Consider the following 15,743-nt stretch of genomic DNA (forward strand, 5'->3'; position numbering starts at 1 on the left):
ACCAGGCCTCTGTTTTCAGCATTGTAAGTGCTCTGTCAACATTTTTGTTTCCAATATATTCTTTCTTGGCAAGGACAGTGCCTGAGTTACCCTCATTAAACACCTTAGACTGTGATAGCTTTGGATTCAAAACACACGGAGTTTGCACTATCTGAGGATCAAACAAGATCCCATGGACAGCCACAGCAGTTTTGCATGTCGTTCAGAGACCAGTACTTGATCCCCTTGTTTATAGATAATATAGACAAATGTATGATGATGACTATGAAAATGTTGGATTTCAATGACATTGAAAGCATTTAATTACTGGATTGTGATACCAGTCCATTGTATTTAGCATGGGAAAAAAAAATGAAACCCTTGGAGGTGTAATAATAAGAAGTAAGCACATAGTGAAAGTCATTTGAAAGCCATGAAAGAGTTCTCAGAAAACACCTTTTCAGAGTATTTGGAGCTATAACCAACTGAGACCAGCCATATTTAATGGTAAAGATACTCTCACACACATACATCCAAATACTTCTAATGAAAAGCAAATAAACAGAGACGTGATATGCCCATATAGTTCATTCAACTTATGTCCCTGCTTTGCATTTTGTATTGTTCTCATTTTAAAAAAGCTTTTGTCTGGCTTCACTTTTGAAGTTTTAGTAATCTCAGTATATATAAAGGGATGTGACAGCATTAGTCTTTCTGCTAACAAGGCAGATGGTGTTAATAATCCTTACCTGCTCTCTGCTTTTATAACAAGTGTAAGCATGGGGGAAAAAAAGGAAGTTTTGATTTCAATAACAAACTGAAACCGCAGACAGTACTATTTGAAATGTTAAGCACACACTGTTGCTACACTAACTGTTCCTCCCGCATTTTTTTAGGCTCCCTTATCTTGTCTGGCAAAAAAAAAAAGCCTCACCTTTTCTGTTGTTTCAGCTATGTTCCACACATGCTCCCATCATTTTTCCATCTTCACTGATGTGTGTAATAGCACAAAATTAAATTGCTTTTCAAAATGATATTTAAATAAAGTTATTCATTTTAGATATATAACTCCCTCAGATTTCATCATGAAATGATACTATAGAAATAGTATGTGGTCCAGAGTGATGTCATATTCTTAACATATAAATACATTGTACATCCTGTCATCTATTCTTTACAGGTTATTTAACTTATTCCTGTCTTCTACTAACAATTTATGAAAAGGGAAACTATTAAGAATTTGAATGGTGGACTCATTTTTCAAAGATAATATGGAATATCTATTTTGTTGAGAGCTGAGTAGAACAGAAATTCTCTTTATGATGTGAAATCAAAGTTAAACATGGAAACAATGAATCAGGTGGATTGTCTCTGAAACAGATTCAACAACAAAGTCTTGTGAACAAAGACAATTAGATTTACACAATTTAATTATTTGCAAAAAATAAAGGGAGAAAGTAAATAGCAGACTATATTTTATGCACTTGGACTCAATTTGTAATTAGAATTAAATTCATAGCACATTATTTTTACTTGAAGTAGAGGGACTTATTCATGAAAAGATGTTTTGCTTTTTGTGATTTGTTTTGTATCTGTCCAATATGGCTATATCTTTATTGTTACTGTTAGACTAAAAGAACAAAACAGAGAAAGTAGCATGATTCCATGTATGGTCACAAGCATGGATTTACAACCATGTTTAAAGTGCTTTCTTACTTGAGGAGATACTTATACAAAGGCCTTTCCATGCTTATCTCCCATCACCGTATATACTATAAGCTTGCTGCTTGCTCACGTCATTTGTAATATAATGATACGGTATTAAATTCATACTCAGAGTTTAGTATGTTGTCATAAAAGCATTTGAAAACAGGAATATGGCAATTCTATTTGTGTATTATTACAGCAATTTGAAAACTTTATTAAATACTGAAGTGTTTCACTTTGTCATTTATTCGTTGCTTCCAGTGTTGCTTAAAGCACTATGTAAGTACAAATAGATCATACTAAAAGCATATCCATCCTATTCTGGGGTTTCAACTAGGATTATTTACTGATGTCTTGCAGAACAGAGATGAATTTATGATCCCACGTGACCATTTATCTGCTGATGCTGCAAGATGTCTTGACTCCATTATTGGTTTCCACGTACATGGTTCACCAAAGTTCTATATCTTATGAATATTTATACATTGTTATATCTCGTTGATAAGTGGCAGTGCTGTAATGTGAGCCGTCAAGTAGTATACTTTAATTTGCCAGTACCAGAAGTTGTGGGAGCAGCAGAAGCTGAGGCTTGACTGCCTACGTACAGAGGGTCCAAACAAGCCACTTTGGCTGCAAAGAATGAGTGGATACAGTGAAGGACTGCAAACAGGTTGGAAAACTCCAGCTCCTAGAAGTGGAAAAAAAAAAAAAAAGATTAAACGTGAAACAAAAGAACATCTGACAAATATATAATCAGGAACAAATTGCTACTCAAATAGAAATAATTTTAATAGTTTCATATAATTCTGCAAATGTGTCTGACAATTCTCCATTATAGGGACTTAGACCTTGAGCTATCTCCACTCAAAAATAATAGTTTGGAGGCTAATAAGGATGAATTTCTGAGTTAAGTACCTCCATAGAAATATGAGGTCCCACCTGCTAAAGGGAAAAGAAAGTGACAACCATATGACAGCTTATTTCCCTTAGATGGTTAATGGAAATTTCTATTTAAATTAACCTTCTCTTTTTGCAAGTTAATTTAGACAGCAATTGAATGACTGCACTATAACAGTCTACATAACTACATCCTAATGTACCCACAAAGATCAATAATGTTGAGTTCTACATGTTGCATTTTTCTGACGTCACCTCACACTGGTAGCTATTATCTTACCTATGCTGATCCTTTAATTAAAAATACACACAAAAAGAGCATTTTGAAAAAGCTCTACTGTTGCATAGTGATATTCTGGCCCTTTTGTCATTAAGAGGGTTACTGTCATTGGGCCAAAACAGGGAACAGAGTCTATGTTTTAAACTTATTAGCAATATTAGACAAAGTCCTTCTTTTTCTACTTTAATTTACATCTCTTCATAGCTCTTCACTATGTGATTAGACTAGCTAGGACTTCTTTAGATGTCACTACAGAGGAAAAAATAAAACCTACATTGTTTTATATCTAAAAATTTGCTGCTTTATATCTAATTGACTTTATCCGATCAATCTTTTAAGTTTTACTTACACATGTGGTTTTGATGGCATTTAATCAATAAATATCTGTTGTATTTGAAAGCAGATGCTGAGCTATTTGAAATCATGTAAGTGGTGGGATGGTCGTGCAGAGTTGCCATCTTTCTGCTTTGATTTACTGTCTACACAGATTTCTTAACCATAATATGCAGCCAGTAGTATAGACGCTTGTGGTACACTCTATTAGTCTTTCTGTCCAGCACTGATATTTCCAGGCTATATAGTGCAAAGGGTTTTGCTTTTTTGTTTAGAAGAATATTGATAAACTTGTAAATTCAACAAAAACTGCTAAATGTCTCAAAAGGACATTAACCTGCATTTTTTTGCCTCTTGAGATTTCCCGGAGGATATTGCTTCACATAATTCATGGAGGCATTCACAAATTCCTCATGTGTGAGGGGGAACAACTGCCTGAAAGCAGATAGCTGCATGTGCAGTGTCCAGTGACGTAAGGAATGGACAAAGCTTTGTTCAGCAATCTTACCATCTAGGTAGATGTCCTTCAGACATGCTGAGAAAAGAATTTATAACATCCCATGAGCATCTTTAAACTCCCTTGACTACCAATCTTCAACAAAGAAGATGAAGTTTATGCCAAGATTCACAAACTTGCCATCTGTGTCTTTTTTTAAAAAAAATCTGTTTAGAGACATGGTCATTTTTAAACATTGGGAGAAAGGAAATTTTAGCACTGTGCAATTTTTTTTTCCTCCCTTGAATTTCAAAATAAGAAAATGTAGCATAGCTAGGAAAACAATGCAAATCCAAAGATAAGGAAACAATGAATTATGAAAGCACTTTGAGATTTAAAAGCTATCGATCATTCAAATTAAGTTACTTTTCAGTTATCTCCTTTTTATTTATTTTTATTTATCCTTCTTGTACTATAAAAATAAAATTGAAGCTTAAGATGAGAAAATAAATATTTAGTGTAACAGTGAAATATTTGTAATATCAATTCTGTATGTTACCTGTACAAAGACTACATTTGGCCCCATGTCTCAACAGGATAAGCCTATTAAAATAATCACAGTTTAAGAATTGTTTGATTCAATTAGGTAATCTTACTAGCTGAATGTTCTTGCTATCATAATTACAGCTTCTGGACTCTGATTTTTCACAGTGGATTAGTACAATTATTACCACACTTATCACAGATGTTTCTGCAACAGTAACACATTGGGAAGATCCATTGCGCAATGGACCTTCAAGGAAAATGGGAGAGACAACAGAACAGTCTCTGAAGGTCCCATTGAATTACTATTATTGTTACTTATAGCATCACACAAATATTACCTTGACTGCAAAGAACTAAGAACTCAGCAAATGCTAGATTATTATTTGCCATGAAACATTATTTCTATTTCAATGTAGACAAGCACATTTAACTGGAAATTAAACCAATGTGAAGCACAGCAGGCTGTCCGGTATGCAGTGAGTACATACAGGCCTGATTAATGGCTGCAGCTCAATTCAGAGGAGTCTGATTGATGGTAATGAGATCTGTCAGGGACAATACTTTCCTGGCAGATTAGCCTAATCACAAGAAAGCTTAATGAATAGATAAAACTTAATGTAGAGCCGGTGACAGAAAAATGTTCCCTTACTTCTGCTGAGAACTTGAGCTTTTACTTGCCCACAGGTCTGCACTACTGCCAGCAGATGGAGGTGAACCCACAAGCTTTTTTGTGTGCCTAACCACCCCTGATTGGTTTTGTATATGTTTTGCTATCAGTCATCCTCTTGTCTGATTACGCTTTCACCTAGGCAGGGTATTGTGTATTGCACACCCAGCTTCAGACAAAGTTTCAAGTAAGCAGATAGGCAAACCCTAAGAAACCTGAAGAAATATGTAGTGAAGTCATTAAAGTTGCTATCAGTACAGAAAAAGCAAATCTCCCTAAAATCAAAGAAATTCAAATTGAAGCCACATCTACTGTCAAGCACAAACATACAGTTTACTATTATTCCAATGTCCAGACTGTTGTCTTTACAGATGACTTAAGATTCCACTTTCCTACGAATATCAGTGTACTTTCTGGTCTTCAAACTGTCTTTCTAAGCCTTCTCTTGATCAAACTACTCTCACCCTACATTGCTGTCATTACATCAGACGTTGCCAGATTACTAATGAGAATATTCACATCTCTGCTGTGTGCAATGTAAGTGGGCAGAACAGTACATGAGAAAGATGCAGTCATTGATCATGATCAGAAGTGTACGGGAATTTTGGTAACCTTCACAAAGAAAGTCTGAATTGAAAGGACAGTGCTGTTATTGAACTGCCTTAATGATACAACTACATGAACAATACATCTACAAAATCAAGCAATTTTTGCAAGTATTCATGATATGGTTAAAAAAAGCATTTACTTTCATCCATATATAAACTGCTGATATAAGAAGATATTTGTTTTTTCAATCAGTTACATAGATTATCTATATTAGTATAGAATCTAACTTAAAATAGATGTTAAACAAATGATCCATGTGCAAGACATGGGGAAATTAAAAACTGAATCACTCAATCCTATACAGGTCAGAAATCTGAACTCAGAATGCATGTAATTGAGCAATCACTATGAAAAAATCCTAAGGATGTATACTTAAAACTCATTTAAAGAATATATTCTATATTTGAAGTGCACTGTGATGCTCACAGTAAAAAAAAACTGAAAGCTAAGAACAAGGATTAATTGAAAACTGTATTTTGAAGAATGTGCTTGAAATTAAAATAAATGTCAGTCTGGAAAACGGTGCAAGCATCCATCAAGAGAACTTGTAACAGACATGAAAGCAAGTATTTTGTTCACATTACAGCAGGTTATTTGCCTTATTTTAGATTAGATTTCTATACAAGATAATTTCAAGTACAAATTAATTTGCATTAATTGCTGTTAAAATAGTAGTAATTAATAAGTAATAACGCTAAATCCTTGAAGTTACACTCCTTCCTTTGCTGATAACCATATTTCTGTCCTATTCTGTTCTCCATATTCAAACAGGCAAAGACAATTTCCCAGATCTTCATTTCCATATGCTGATTTTTGTATTCAGCTTGCTTTTGTAGCATTCAGCTTAGAGGTTCAGCTAGTCTATGAACTAAGCTAACCTGAAGCAGCAGAATTGCGTGACCTCACCCAATTTTTTTTGACCAAACTGTCAAGCTGTGAAAAAGCCCTGCAGGTTGAGAAAGGTGGAAGCACAGATCAAAGTGTAGCTTTTGAGTTATGCATGTTTTACAAGTCACAAAAACTCTCAGTTCCAAGAGATCACTGGCATGTTTACTTACAAAATTAAAATGGACGTTGCAATTAATAAGAAAAAACAGTGTTGATGCTGATTGTTATATACATTACACACTCCTGTGTTTGGAAGTCTAAATATAGAAAAAGGATGTCTCATAGATCTAAGGAACTCTTCAGTTTTGTCAGAAAAATACAAAGGAGCATCTATCTCAATGGTCCAAAACTTAGCCAGGTAAAACTGAAAAGCATAGGACTATGAGTTTATTACAGTCTTGAGATTTCATTAGCCTCTGGAAGCTGTTGTGATACTGGAGACACTAAACTATAGGTAAATACATATGGTACCTAAATTAATCTCTTTGTGTCTTATAGACGAGAAGAAAGCTTTGTCCTTCGGTGCTCGTTTTTTGCAACCCAACAGCTCAGTAAGAACGAAGAAGAGGGACATATAGGCTCCACATTCTGCCAAGCTGACAGCTCTATTTCATACCTCTCAGTCAGAAAAATTCTGTCTGACTGTGCAAACTTGTGCAATATCTCCTACTGAGTGACAGTTGGGAAATAACCTACAGATTGGAATGTCTAAAGGCTATCAGTGATTAATGTTGCCCCTAAGTGGTTTTCTTCTCAGAAATCACTTAGACCTTGCCTTAGAGACCTTCAAAGTTAGGTGTTTCCATCCAGGCACCCAGCCATGGACCTACTGGTGTCCCCTATGGTTATTGCTGTTCAGATTTTTCAGACTGCAATTGCTTAAATCTACAAGGAAACGTTGCTTTTATACTACACTCTCTACCTTTACACTAACAAAACATTACTTACAGATAAACTAAACAAAGCATCAGCACAAAATCCCTACAAACAAAACCAAACAAACCAAAAAAACCCAGTATTTTAAAAGAATCAGATAAAAGAATACCTAAATATAAACAGGTTATTTTTGAGTTGAAAAGAAGAATACCTGCTGAAACTAAATCCATAGCGCATGTTGTGTGTCTCTAACCATGCCATTTTGATTTTTGTTAAGCCAGGCATGAGTACGCTGTAAAAAATTTTGACAGCATTATAAAAATATTAGTTATTTAGTGTCTTTCTATTCAGGACTTTCTATCACTTAGGAATATAAACTCTGGTGACCAGTGTATTTCTTGAAAAAAATAATGAAAAGCTGACTGATGAAGGGACATAGTTTTACATTTCTTCGCAAAAAGTATTTTTCCTACATTATTCTAACATTATTCTAACATTAGTGGTGATAGCTCTGCATATCCCACCAGGATACAGAGGAGATGCTGGACAATTATGAAGACAGTATGGCTAAAAACTAAAATGCTGATGCATAATTAGTTTTTTTTTCAAGCAATGTCCATGCACAAGTCTGAACATATTTCTAGAATAATAACAAATGTATCTAAATTTTGGATCAAAAACCAATAGCTAAGCACTCTGACACTCTTAATTCTCCAGATTATGAACAAGTGTTCAAAGTTAAAGGATATTACTGCACAGATACAACATGCCATAATCACACATGTAGGATAGCATGAGATACACAAAATGTACAACATTGTAAATGTAGAAAGACAGGAAGCATTTGGATTTTAATAACATATGTTTAAAGTAATTAGTTACATAGAATAATAGAATAATTAGGTTGGAAAAGACCTTTAAGGTCATCAAGTTCAACCCATAACCTAGCAGTGTCAACTCCACCAAGAAACCACATCCCTAAGCATCGCATCCTACACATTTCCTAAATACCTCCAGGAACTCAATCACTTTCCTGGGAGCCTTTCCCAATCATTTCAATGAAGGAAGTTTTCCTGATATCCAAAACACACCCTGGCACAACTTGAGGCCATTTCCTCTTGTCCTATCACTTGTCACTTGGGAGACGAGACCAGCACCAACCTAACAAAAATCTTCTTTCAGGTAGTTGTAGAGAGTGATAAGGTCTCCCTTCATTTTCCTTTTCTCCAAGCTAAACAATCCCAGTTCCCTCAGCTGTTCCTCAAAAGACTTGTTCTCCAGACCCTTCAACAGCTTTGTTGCCCTTCTTTGGATGTGATCCAGCAGCTCAATGGCTTTCATTCAGTGAGGGGCCCAAACCAGTACTCAAGTTGCAGCTTCACTAGTGCCCAGTACAGGGCACTTCCCTGGTCCTGTGCTTCACACTGTTTCTGATACAAGCCAGGATGCTATTGGCCTTCTTGCCATCTAGGCACATCGCTGGCTCATATTCAGCCAAATGATGACCATGGTGAAAGGAATATTATCTAAATAACAACAACAACAAAACCTTACAGCCAGACCACCTCACATTTGCGGAGAGTAACTGAATCCTAGCGCATTAAATACACATTCTGTCAGTGCCACTGCTGAAAGCCAGAGATGGAGGAAAACAAATATTTAAGGCAAGAAAAGCAGGTGTCTCAGACGAGGTATGCACATGCCATAGCAGGTTCTGCAGAGAGCACGTTACTGTTAACAATGAAGGGGGAAGAAAGCACTCCCAGTTCTATTGACTCGCTTAAGCCATATCAAAGTTACCTGCCATGCCCTGCTTCCGTATTACTGCTTGAGACTGCGGAAATGAAGAGCCCTAATATGTTGGGGCAATGGCTCTTCAGATACTTTGTTTTCTTCTCAAGTCTGAGATGTTATTTCTCTATATGTTGATTATTCCTTGCACTATATAACTGGCAAAAATAATATCTTTATGTAAAGAAAATGTTAAGCTGTATTTCCCTTTACAATGGTTGGCCTGTGGGCCATCTGACGCACAGAGCTGCTTTTAACCTGTGATGATAGCTGTAGCCATGAATATTCATTACAACCTTTAACAGATGTTTTACAAAATTCCTATCATCTGATTCCAAATGAAACCTACATACAGTATGTATGAAACCTGGCATTACAAGCATTTCTGAAAATCTGATTAACATTTCCTAATGACTCAAAGGTTCCCGAAATAGCTATACGTCTAACTCTGTAATGCTAGTAAAGTTCAAAAAATAGAGGTTAGATTGTTCTACCTTGTCTCATGCCGAACACTGCTTTAAATCCATTTAAAGCTTTAAGGAGAGTGAAGGGGCCTATCCATAGAATTCTAAACTAACTAAAGGTGAATAAACATGACCCAAGGATACTCATATTCATTTTATAGCCACGTGTATCTGTGTTTCTTAGACTAAGCAACATACTCCATATGCAAAGAAATTGTAATAGATAGAAGGAGTCACTGTAAATTCTGTCATGCCTACCAAAGACAACATATTCTGACATTCTTTGATGAGGATATAACTGGTATGCCTTGATCACCAAGAAAATGAATTAAAAGTATATATATTCTAGTTTTATTGAAAATAAAGAAACACTGTCCCATTCTTGGATTCCTGTGACATTTCTTTAGTCCTAAAATCATGGGTTAATATAATGGCAATAGCGGAGAGATATTAGAAAAATAATTATGTTTCATCCTTCAGCTGCACTTAGGAGCATGATAGAAGTTTCAAATAATTTGCTTAAAAGACATTCACCCTTATGACATTAAGTTGTTCAGTTATGTTTTCTTATTAGAGATGAAAGAAAATTATGTACTATTAAGACAATTTCTGAAGGAAATCTTAAGTAGGAAAATATTTATCTTTGAGATATAGCGGAGCAAGAAGGTGTTGAAAGCCATAGTCCACCATATTTCATTGCTTTTGAATTAAGGAGAGCTTTTACATACCTTTCTTGTATTGAGTACAACATTCAAAATCAAGTAAGTAGCTGTTATGTAGAAAAGAATTAATACCAAACACAGAAAAACATGCATGAAGGAAAAATAGCTATTTAATATAGTTATTTGCATTTAAACTCTGAACTGACCAAATACAATAACTTTCTTCTTTACATACATTATTATCCTGGGCATATTTAGCTCTTTCAGACAACGATTTATTTAACCATTTACATTTTCCTCACAGAACATTATTATTTTCACAGACATCCAGCAATTTTCTCTCTGACACAGTCAGGAACAATAGCATAGCAGATGCTTCAAAAACAAGACTTAAAGGTGGCCAGGAAAATTGTCTTTATGTTTACACCAAAATTGGGATTCTAGTAAAAATAACACTTGATTAAGACTTTAAGACAGTTCCAGTTGGAAAACACACTGGGACAGTAAATTCCCTATTTTCAAAAGACATAAATCAACCTAAGCATAAATCTCACAGGGTTACTATTTTCATCAATTAATTCTTGAACCAAAGGCACAACAGAAAACACAACTTTTCTGGTTTTAAGTTAGACACAAAGCTTTAGTCTTGTAAGGGAATATGTGTTGAACTCACACTTTTTTTTTTTTCTCTGAGAAATAAAACCATGTTTTAGATCTTTGCTGGGTTTTGTTCCCAGTTTGACTTAAGGATATATTTTGCACCATTTCTTCATATGAGTTTAGGGTGAAAATAAGGCATTCAAACTCTCAGCCAGCTTTATCAAAGTGACAAAGAGGAGAGTTGGCAAATGTGCCTAAAACCATATATAGCAAATCCTTTTTAAATTACTTTTTAATGGAATTACACCTTTGAAAAGACTTTAAACTAGCAAAAAAACCAAGCAATCAATTAATTTTTTTTCAATCAGAATTTCTTTAGTTTTCTTTGCATTCTTTGATTTTATGCATTAAACCAACATTTCTAAGTAATTTACTGCTTTTAATGTACATTGCCTTTATAAAACAAACGGTGTACTGTTTTTACCTTTGCTTCAATTTGTTTAGTATCTTGGTTTTGGAACAAAAATTTTATTTTGCTTTTCCCATCATCTGAAGAACCTTTGAGCTGGGAAAACTTGTACCTCCAAAGTACAGCCTAAAGAAGAAAAGAAGAAACAAAAAAAAAGTACATAAGCAAGTGAGCGTAGTTATCACTGAAACTTCTATTAGAAATAGCTGATCTCCTTCCAAGGAAATTTGTAACCCCTCAATGACACATAATTAAATCAATTTACTGTTATGTCATCTGATGTCCCTTTGACCCTAAGAATGTACTATACTTTGGCAGTTCCTAATTCAGATCAGTTGGACTCCTAAATGAAATTTACTCTGAAATTCCTTTATCTATATTTAATACTGATCAAAGAAAAAAGAGGGGGTTAGAAAATTCATTGTCATGCCAAGAAACAAATATTTTTTTTCCACTGATGATCTATGGATTTCTTATACCATCTGAAGTGATAACTTGTCATAGAAATCCTCTCTTTTTCTTCCCACATTAAAATATCTAGTTGTATTAGTATAAAGGGCATATTAAATTAACAACAAAGACCTATTTCTACAAGGTAAAGTAACAAAAGGAAACCCTGTAATGAGAACTTAAAATAGAGTTTACTTATGAGAGCTCTAATAAGGAATTTGAGATCATTAATTCTATGCATATCAGTGGCCATTGATGTAATTATATTATGAATAATAGTGTGTCTTGTTCAGAAAAAAACATAGATTTCTCTACAGAAAAAGCCATGCAATTAATACAATTTACAGGTGCCTAGAAAAACTCTTTTTTTTTTTTTTTTGTATATGTCTAATGTGGATTCATATAGAAAAAATATATTTCATACTCCACTTTGCATAAAAGTGGAAAGGAGCTGGTTTTTATTGTAATTCATTTCAGACGCATTTAAAGATATTCTCTCCCTGAGCCACTATATTAAAGCACTAACATTTTTCTTTGTGATTTCAGTAGTTTTTCAAACAATTATACGGACACGCTCACATTGTGCTGCTAACTTTGAGGAGATATTAATTTCATATGCATCAAGCAACATGGAAACTTAAGAAGTGTTTTTCCATTTCCTTTTGTCAAAGAGTTTGTAAATTAATTCCATTCAGTGGCTTAGGATGACAATTTCTTCTGTGCCCTTTGTCTCTATCTATGAATGATTTAGTATATCACTGAAATTAACAGCATATGAAGGAGGTCAAACTGTTAACTCTCCTAAATATTGCTTCAGGGTGTGTTGATTATACGTTAATGAGCTGGCAAAAATCTCTAACCTACACCAAGCTAAATATAGTTAGCTGCATTTGTTATAGTCTCAGTAACTTGAACAGAAAATAAAAAGGTCAGTATCTTAACTGTGCATAGTTCACACAGCAAGTGCTAGCTTTATTTTCCAGGAGTTTAATTGAAGTCTAGAATTGTATACAACAAAAATTCTTTAATTTTGCACTTCCAAATAAATACCCCCTAATCTCAGCACCATTTTCATTCTCTGTGTGTATGTAACAGGTGAGCTCCCATCTACTATAAAGAGAGTTAAGGACACTCAGTTTCAGGTAAACTACAGAAATTTGGCAGTTTATGTGAAACTGTATCCTATTTGTTTGAAATGCTGTCCTCCTGAATGCACCAATATGTGCTACAGAAAACAGAATAGCTTCTCTCATCTCTAAGAATGTGCAATTTCTTGCACCTTGTTTGATCAATGATGTTAACTTATGTCGTGTAGATAGTCAGTTAAAAAGCAAATCAACCCACTATACCATTCACATGGCCATACTTCCTACCTACATTGAAATCTTCCTTGTTTACAGACCTATGTAACTGAACAAAGCTTGAGGAGGATCAACACAATTGCCTTTCAGCAAGAACAGCAAACCTCTTTTAAGTATCTAGTAATTTCCTAGATAAGAAAAGTAAAGGACATTGATGGCCTCTTTATCTCAGGAGAACAACAATCAAAGAAAAAAAGATATCATCTTTCTCTTCTCTAACAATGTTTGAGAAGGACAGGATAGAGGTGCAGTAGTAACAGGGACTCTTTGAAAGGCAAGAAAAATCCCAGGGTAGCTGGCCTTATTCCTAATCAGATCAAATTTGAATAAAGATGAATGATGTACAGAACTGCAGTACTTTGGCATTTCCAACGCAGTTTCGCCCCTCACTTCATTTCCACTCAGAGGAAAGAGAATGACAGTCACACCAAACCACAGGCATGATTCAAGAACACATATGCATAACATCAGTTTTGGAGAGCCCTACTTAGCAGTCGCTCTTATTTAAGTACATTGGAAGATCAGGTCACTAGTATGGAGGGATCAAAATCCTTCTTGAGACTAACCCCAACAAGAATGCATTCCTTCCCTCAGGATATCAAAACAAGTTCCTAGAACTGACAGTGTACTTCACAGAGACTATTAAACACTCTTAGTCTAAAGTGTAAGAATAAAAATGCCATTGACAATGCATGGAATTACACCCAAATGAAATAGCTATCAATTTCTCTAGAGGCATCATCTACAAATTGCACATATTTTTTTTCCCAAAGGTGTCTATCTTAAGGAGAGATCTTTTTGCAAAAATAAGATAATTTTGAATTATTAAGTGAGGAAAATAAAGTATTTCAAACATTCAAGCTAGTCATTCTGACAACATCTTTTGTTGCAGAGAATTTGTGAATAACAGTTCCTTCATCCTGGTTTGAAATGGGACAAATACTGGTTCACTCTGACACACAATAGATGTGTCCACACCTCAACATATCACAATACATTAGAAATGTGACAACTAACTTAAGCTAGATGTCCAAATCCTAGATAGCTAAAATTAGGTGAATTAGTTAAGTGTATGGCCCCTAAGAACCTTTCAATTTCTTGTCCACTACCGAAGCAGCTCAAGTCCTGTCCAGTGCAGCCAGAACAGCATGTTTTGTATGCATAACAGATTTACAAGATGATGCAGAATATCGTGACCCAGAAGTCAGATCACTTTAGAGTATCTTGGGGGTTATGAGAGTATCTATTGATAAGTATAATAATAAATCAGATAGCAAAAGTTATAACAGCTTTACAGGAGGTAGAAGGTTATTGCAGCCTGCCGTAAGTCAACAGAGAGCTGCCAGTACCAGGCTGGTTGTGTCAAACTCCAAGAACGACAAGACATGCCCAAAATATCTTATAGGACAGAGATATGTCTGGTTCAACCTGGATAAGTACTTATCTTGCTAAAACAACAGTATATTGTGATTAACTACTGGCTGTGCGTTTGCCCAATCTGGCAGCTATACAGAATCTGGGGCGAGTTGGGGGTCTCGCAGCCTGGCACTGCAGCAATGAAGCTGGAAAGATAGCTGCTGTTGTCTTAGCAAAATGGAAAGTTACCTGTCTCTGTATCCACAGTGATCTCACTCATACTGCTGTTCTCTTTTTCTACCCCCACTTCCCTCACCTCACTTCTTGCACCCATGTACTCCTCAGTTCTGATGCAAGCAGCTTTGGTGAGATCAAGATCATACATGGAAATTTTGGATTAAGAGGCAAACAGTGTATGACATTTGACTTTGTTCCCATCTTGCCAAGAATCATCCAAATAATTGGAACTATAAGTATCATCTCCTGCTGACACATGAGTGGAGAATGTCCAATCAATTTGTTCAGTGATTTTGATGGATACTGCTTTTCTCCACTCCCATGGCAAGGATAATTCTCTTGGTAAGAAAAATTTTATCTCTACTATATTGCAGACAATACTTGAGTAACATTCTTGCTACTACATGCACATATACACCACAAATACTGCCTGTCTTTCTTTTAAATAAATAACTTTAACACTAAGACTGTGTTTATCAACAGCAAAACCTTAATGAATCTGTAATATTTGTTTGCACATATATTCCTTAGACATAAACCATTGTCCAGGTCTGGGCCTAAGTTCGGATGCAGGTGCACCTGGACCTTCCTGTAAGGGGCAGATTTACTTAAATCTCATGACATCAACAGAAGGGCTTCCTTAGCCACATGTCAGAGGCTTCGCCTTTTTAAAGGAACAGAGATCCCTGGGTTTCCTCTTGTGTTTTGGTATGTCTTTGGTGGGTTTTTTATACTTTCTTTTTTCATTACTGAAAAATGCATGAGCAGTGAACAGGGACCAGGACTATTCTTTTTCAATGACTACCTCACAGTGCTAAAGTAGAAAGGAGAAGCAAGATCTACTTGCCTAAGCACATAGCTTCAGAGAGATGTGTCACTACAGCAGTGACATAAAGACATGAGAGAGAAAGTTTCACATGTTCTTATCTCTCATATTCCTATGGGCTGACTTCACTGTCACAGTACTTGCTGTGATGACTATTCTGAATTTTAAAGGCTAAATCTCTTGCATTAGGAAGAGGCACCCTTGAGGACACTGTTCCATACCAGTTCCAAAGACAAGTGAATGTTTTTCCGCGTTTTTGAACATCATAGTTCCTCAGAACTGCCTCAAATGTTAACATAGGTTGAAATA

General features: G+C 35.3%; 1 protein-coding gene across 6 annotated transcripts in view; it reads right to left on the reverse strand.

Annotated features, from left to right (window-relative positions):
- Positions 1-817: 817 nt before the first annotated feature.
- The window catches only part of SNTG1 (syntrophin gamma 1), a 332,986-nt gene continuing 318,060 nt past the window's right edge, over positions 818-15,743 (reverse strand). For all 6 annotated transcript variants that reach the window (XM_054060096.1, XM_054060099.1, XM_054060101.1 and 3 more), the window contains 2 exons: positions 11,220-11,330; positions 818-2,374 (listed from right to left, as the gene is read on the reverse strand). In XM_054060096.1, the coding sequence (XP_053916071.1) occupies positions 2,216-2,374; positions 11,220-11,330 (270 nt within the window). In that variant the 3' untranslated portion in view covers positions 818-2,215. The remainder of the gene's footprint in view (positions 2,375-11,219; positions 11,331-15,743) is intronic.

This window comes from Cuculus canorus, chromosome 2, assembly GCF_017976375.1.
Source record: "Cuculus canorus isolate bCucCan1 chromosome 2, bCucCan1.pri, whole genome shotgun sequence".
Taxonomy (NCBI): domain Eukaryota; kingdom Metazoa; phylum Chordata; class Aves; order Cuculiformes; family Cuculidae; genus Cuculus; species Cuculus canorus.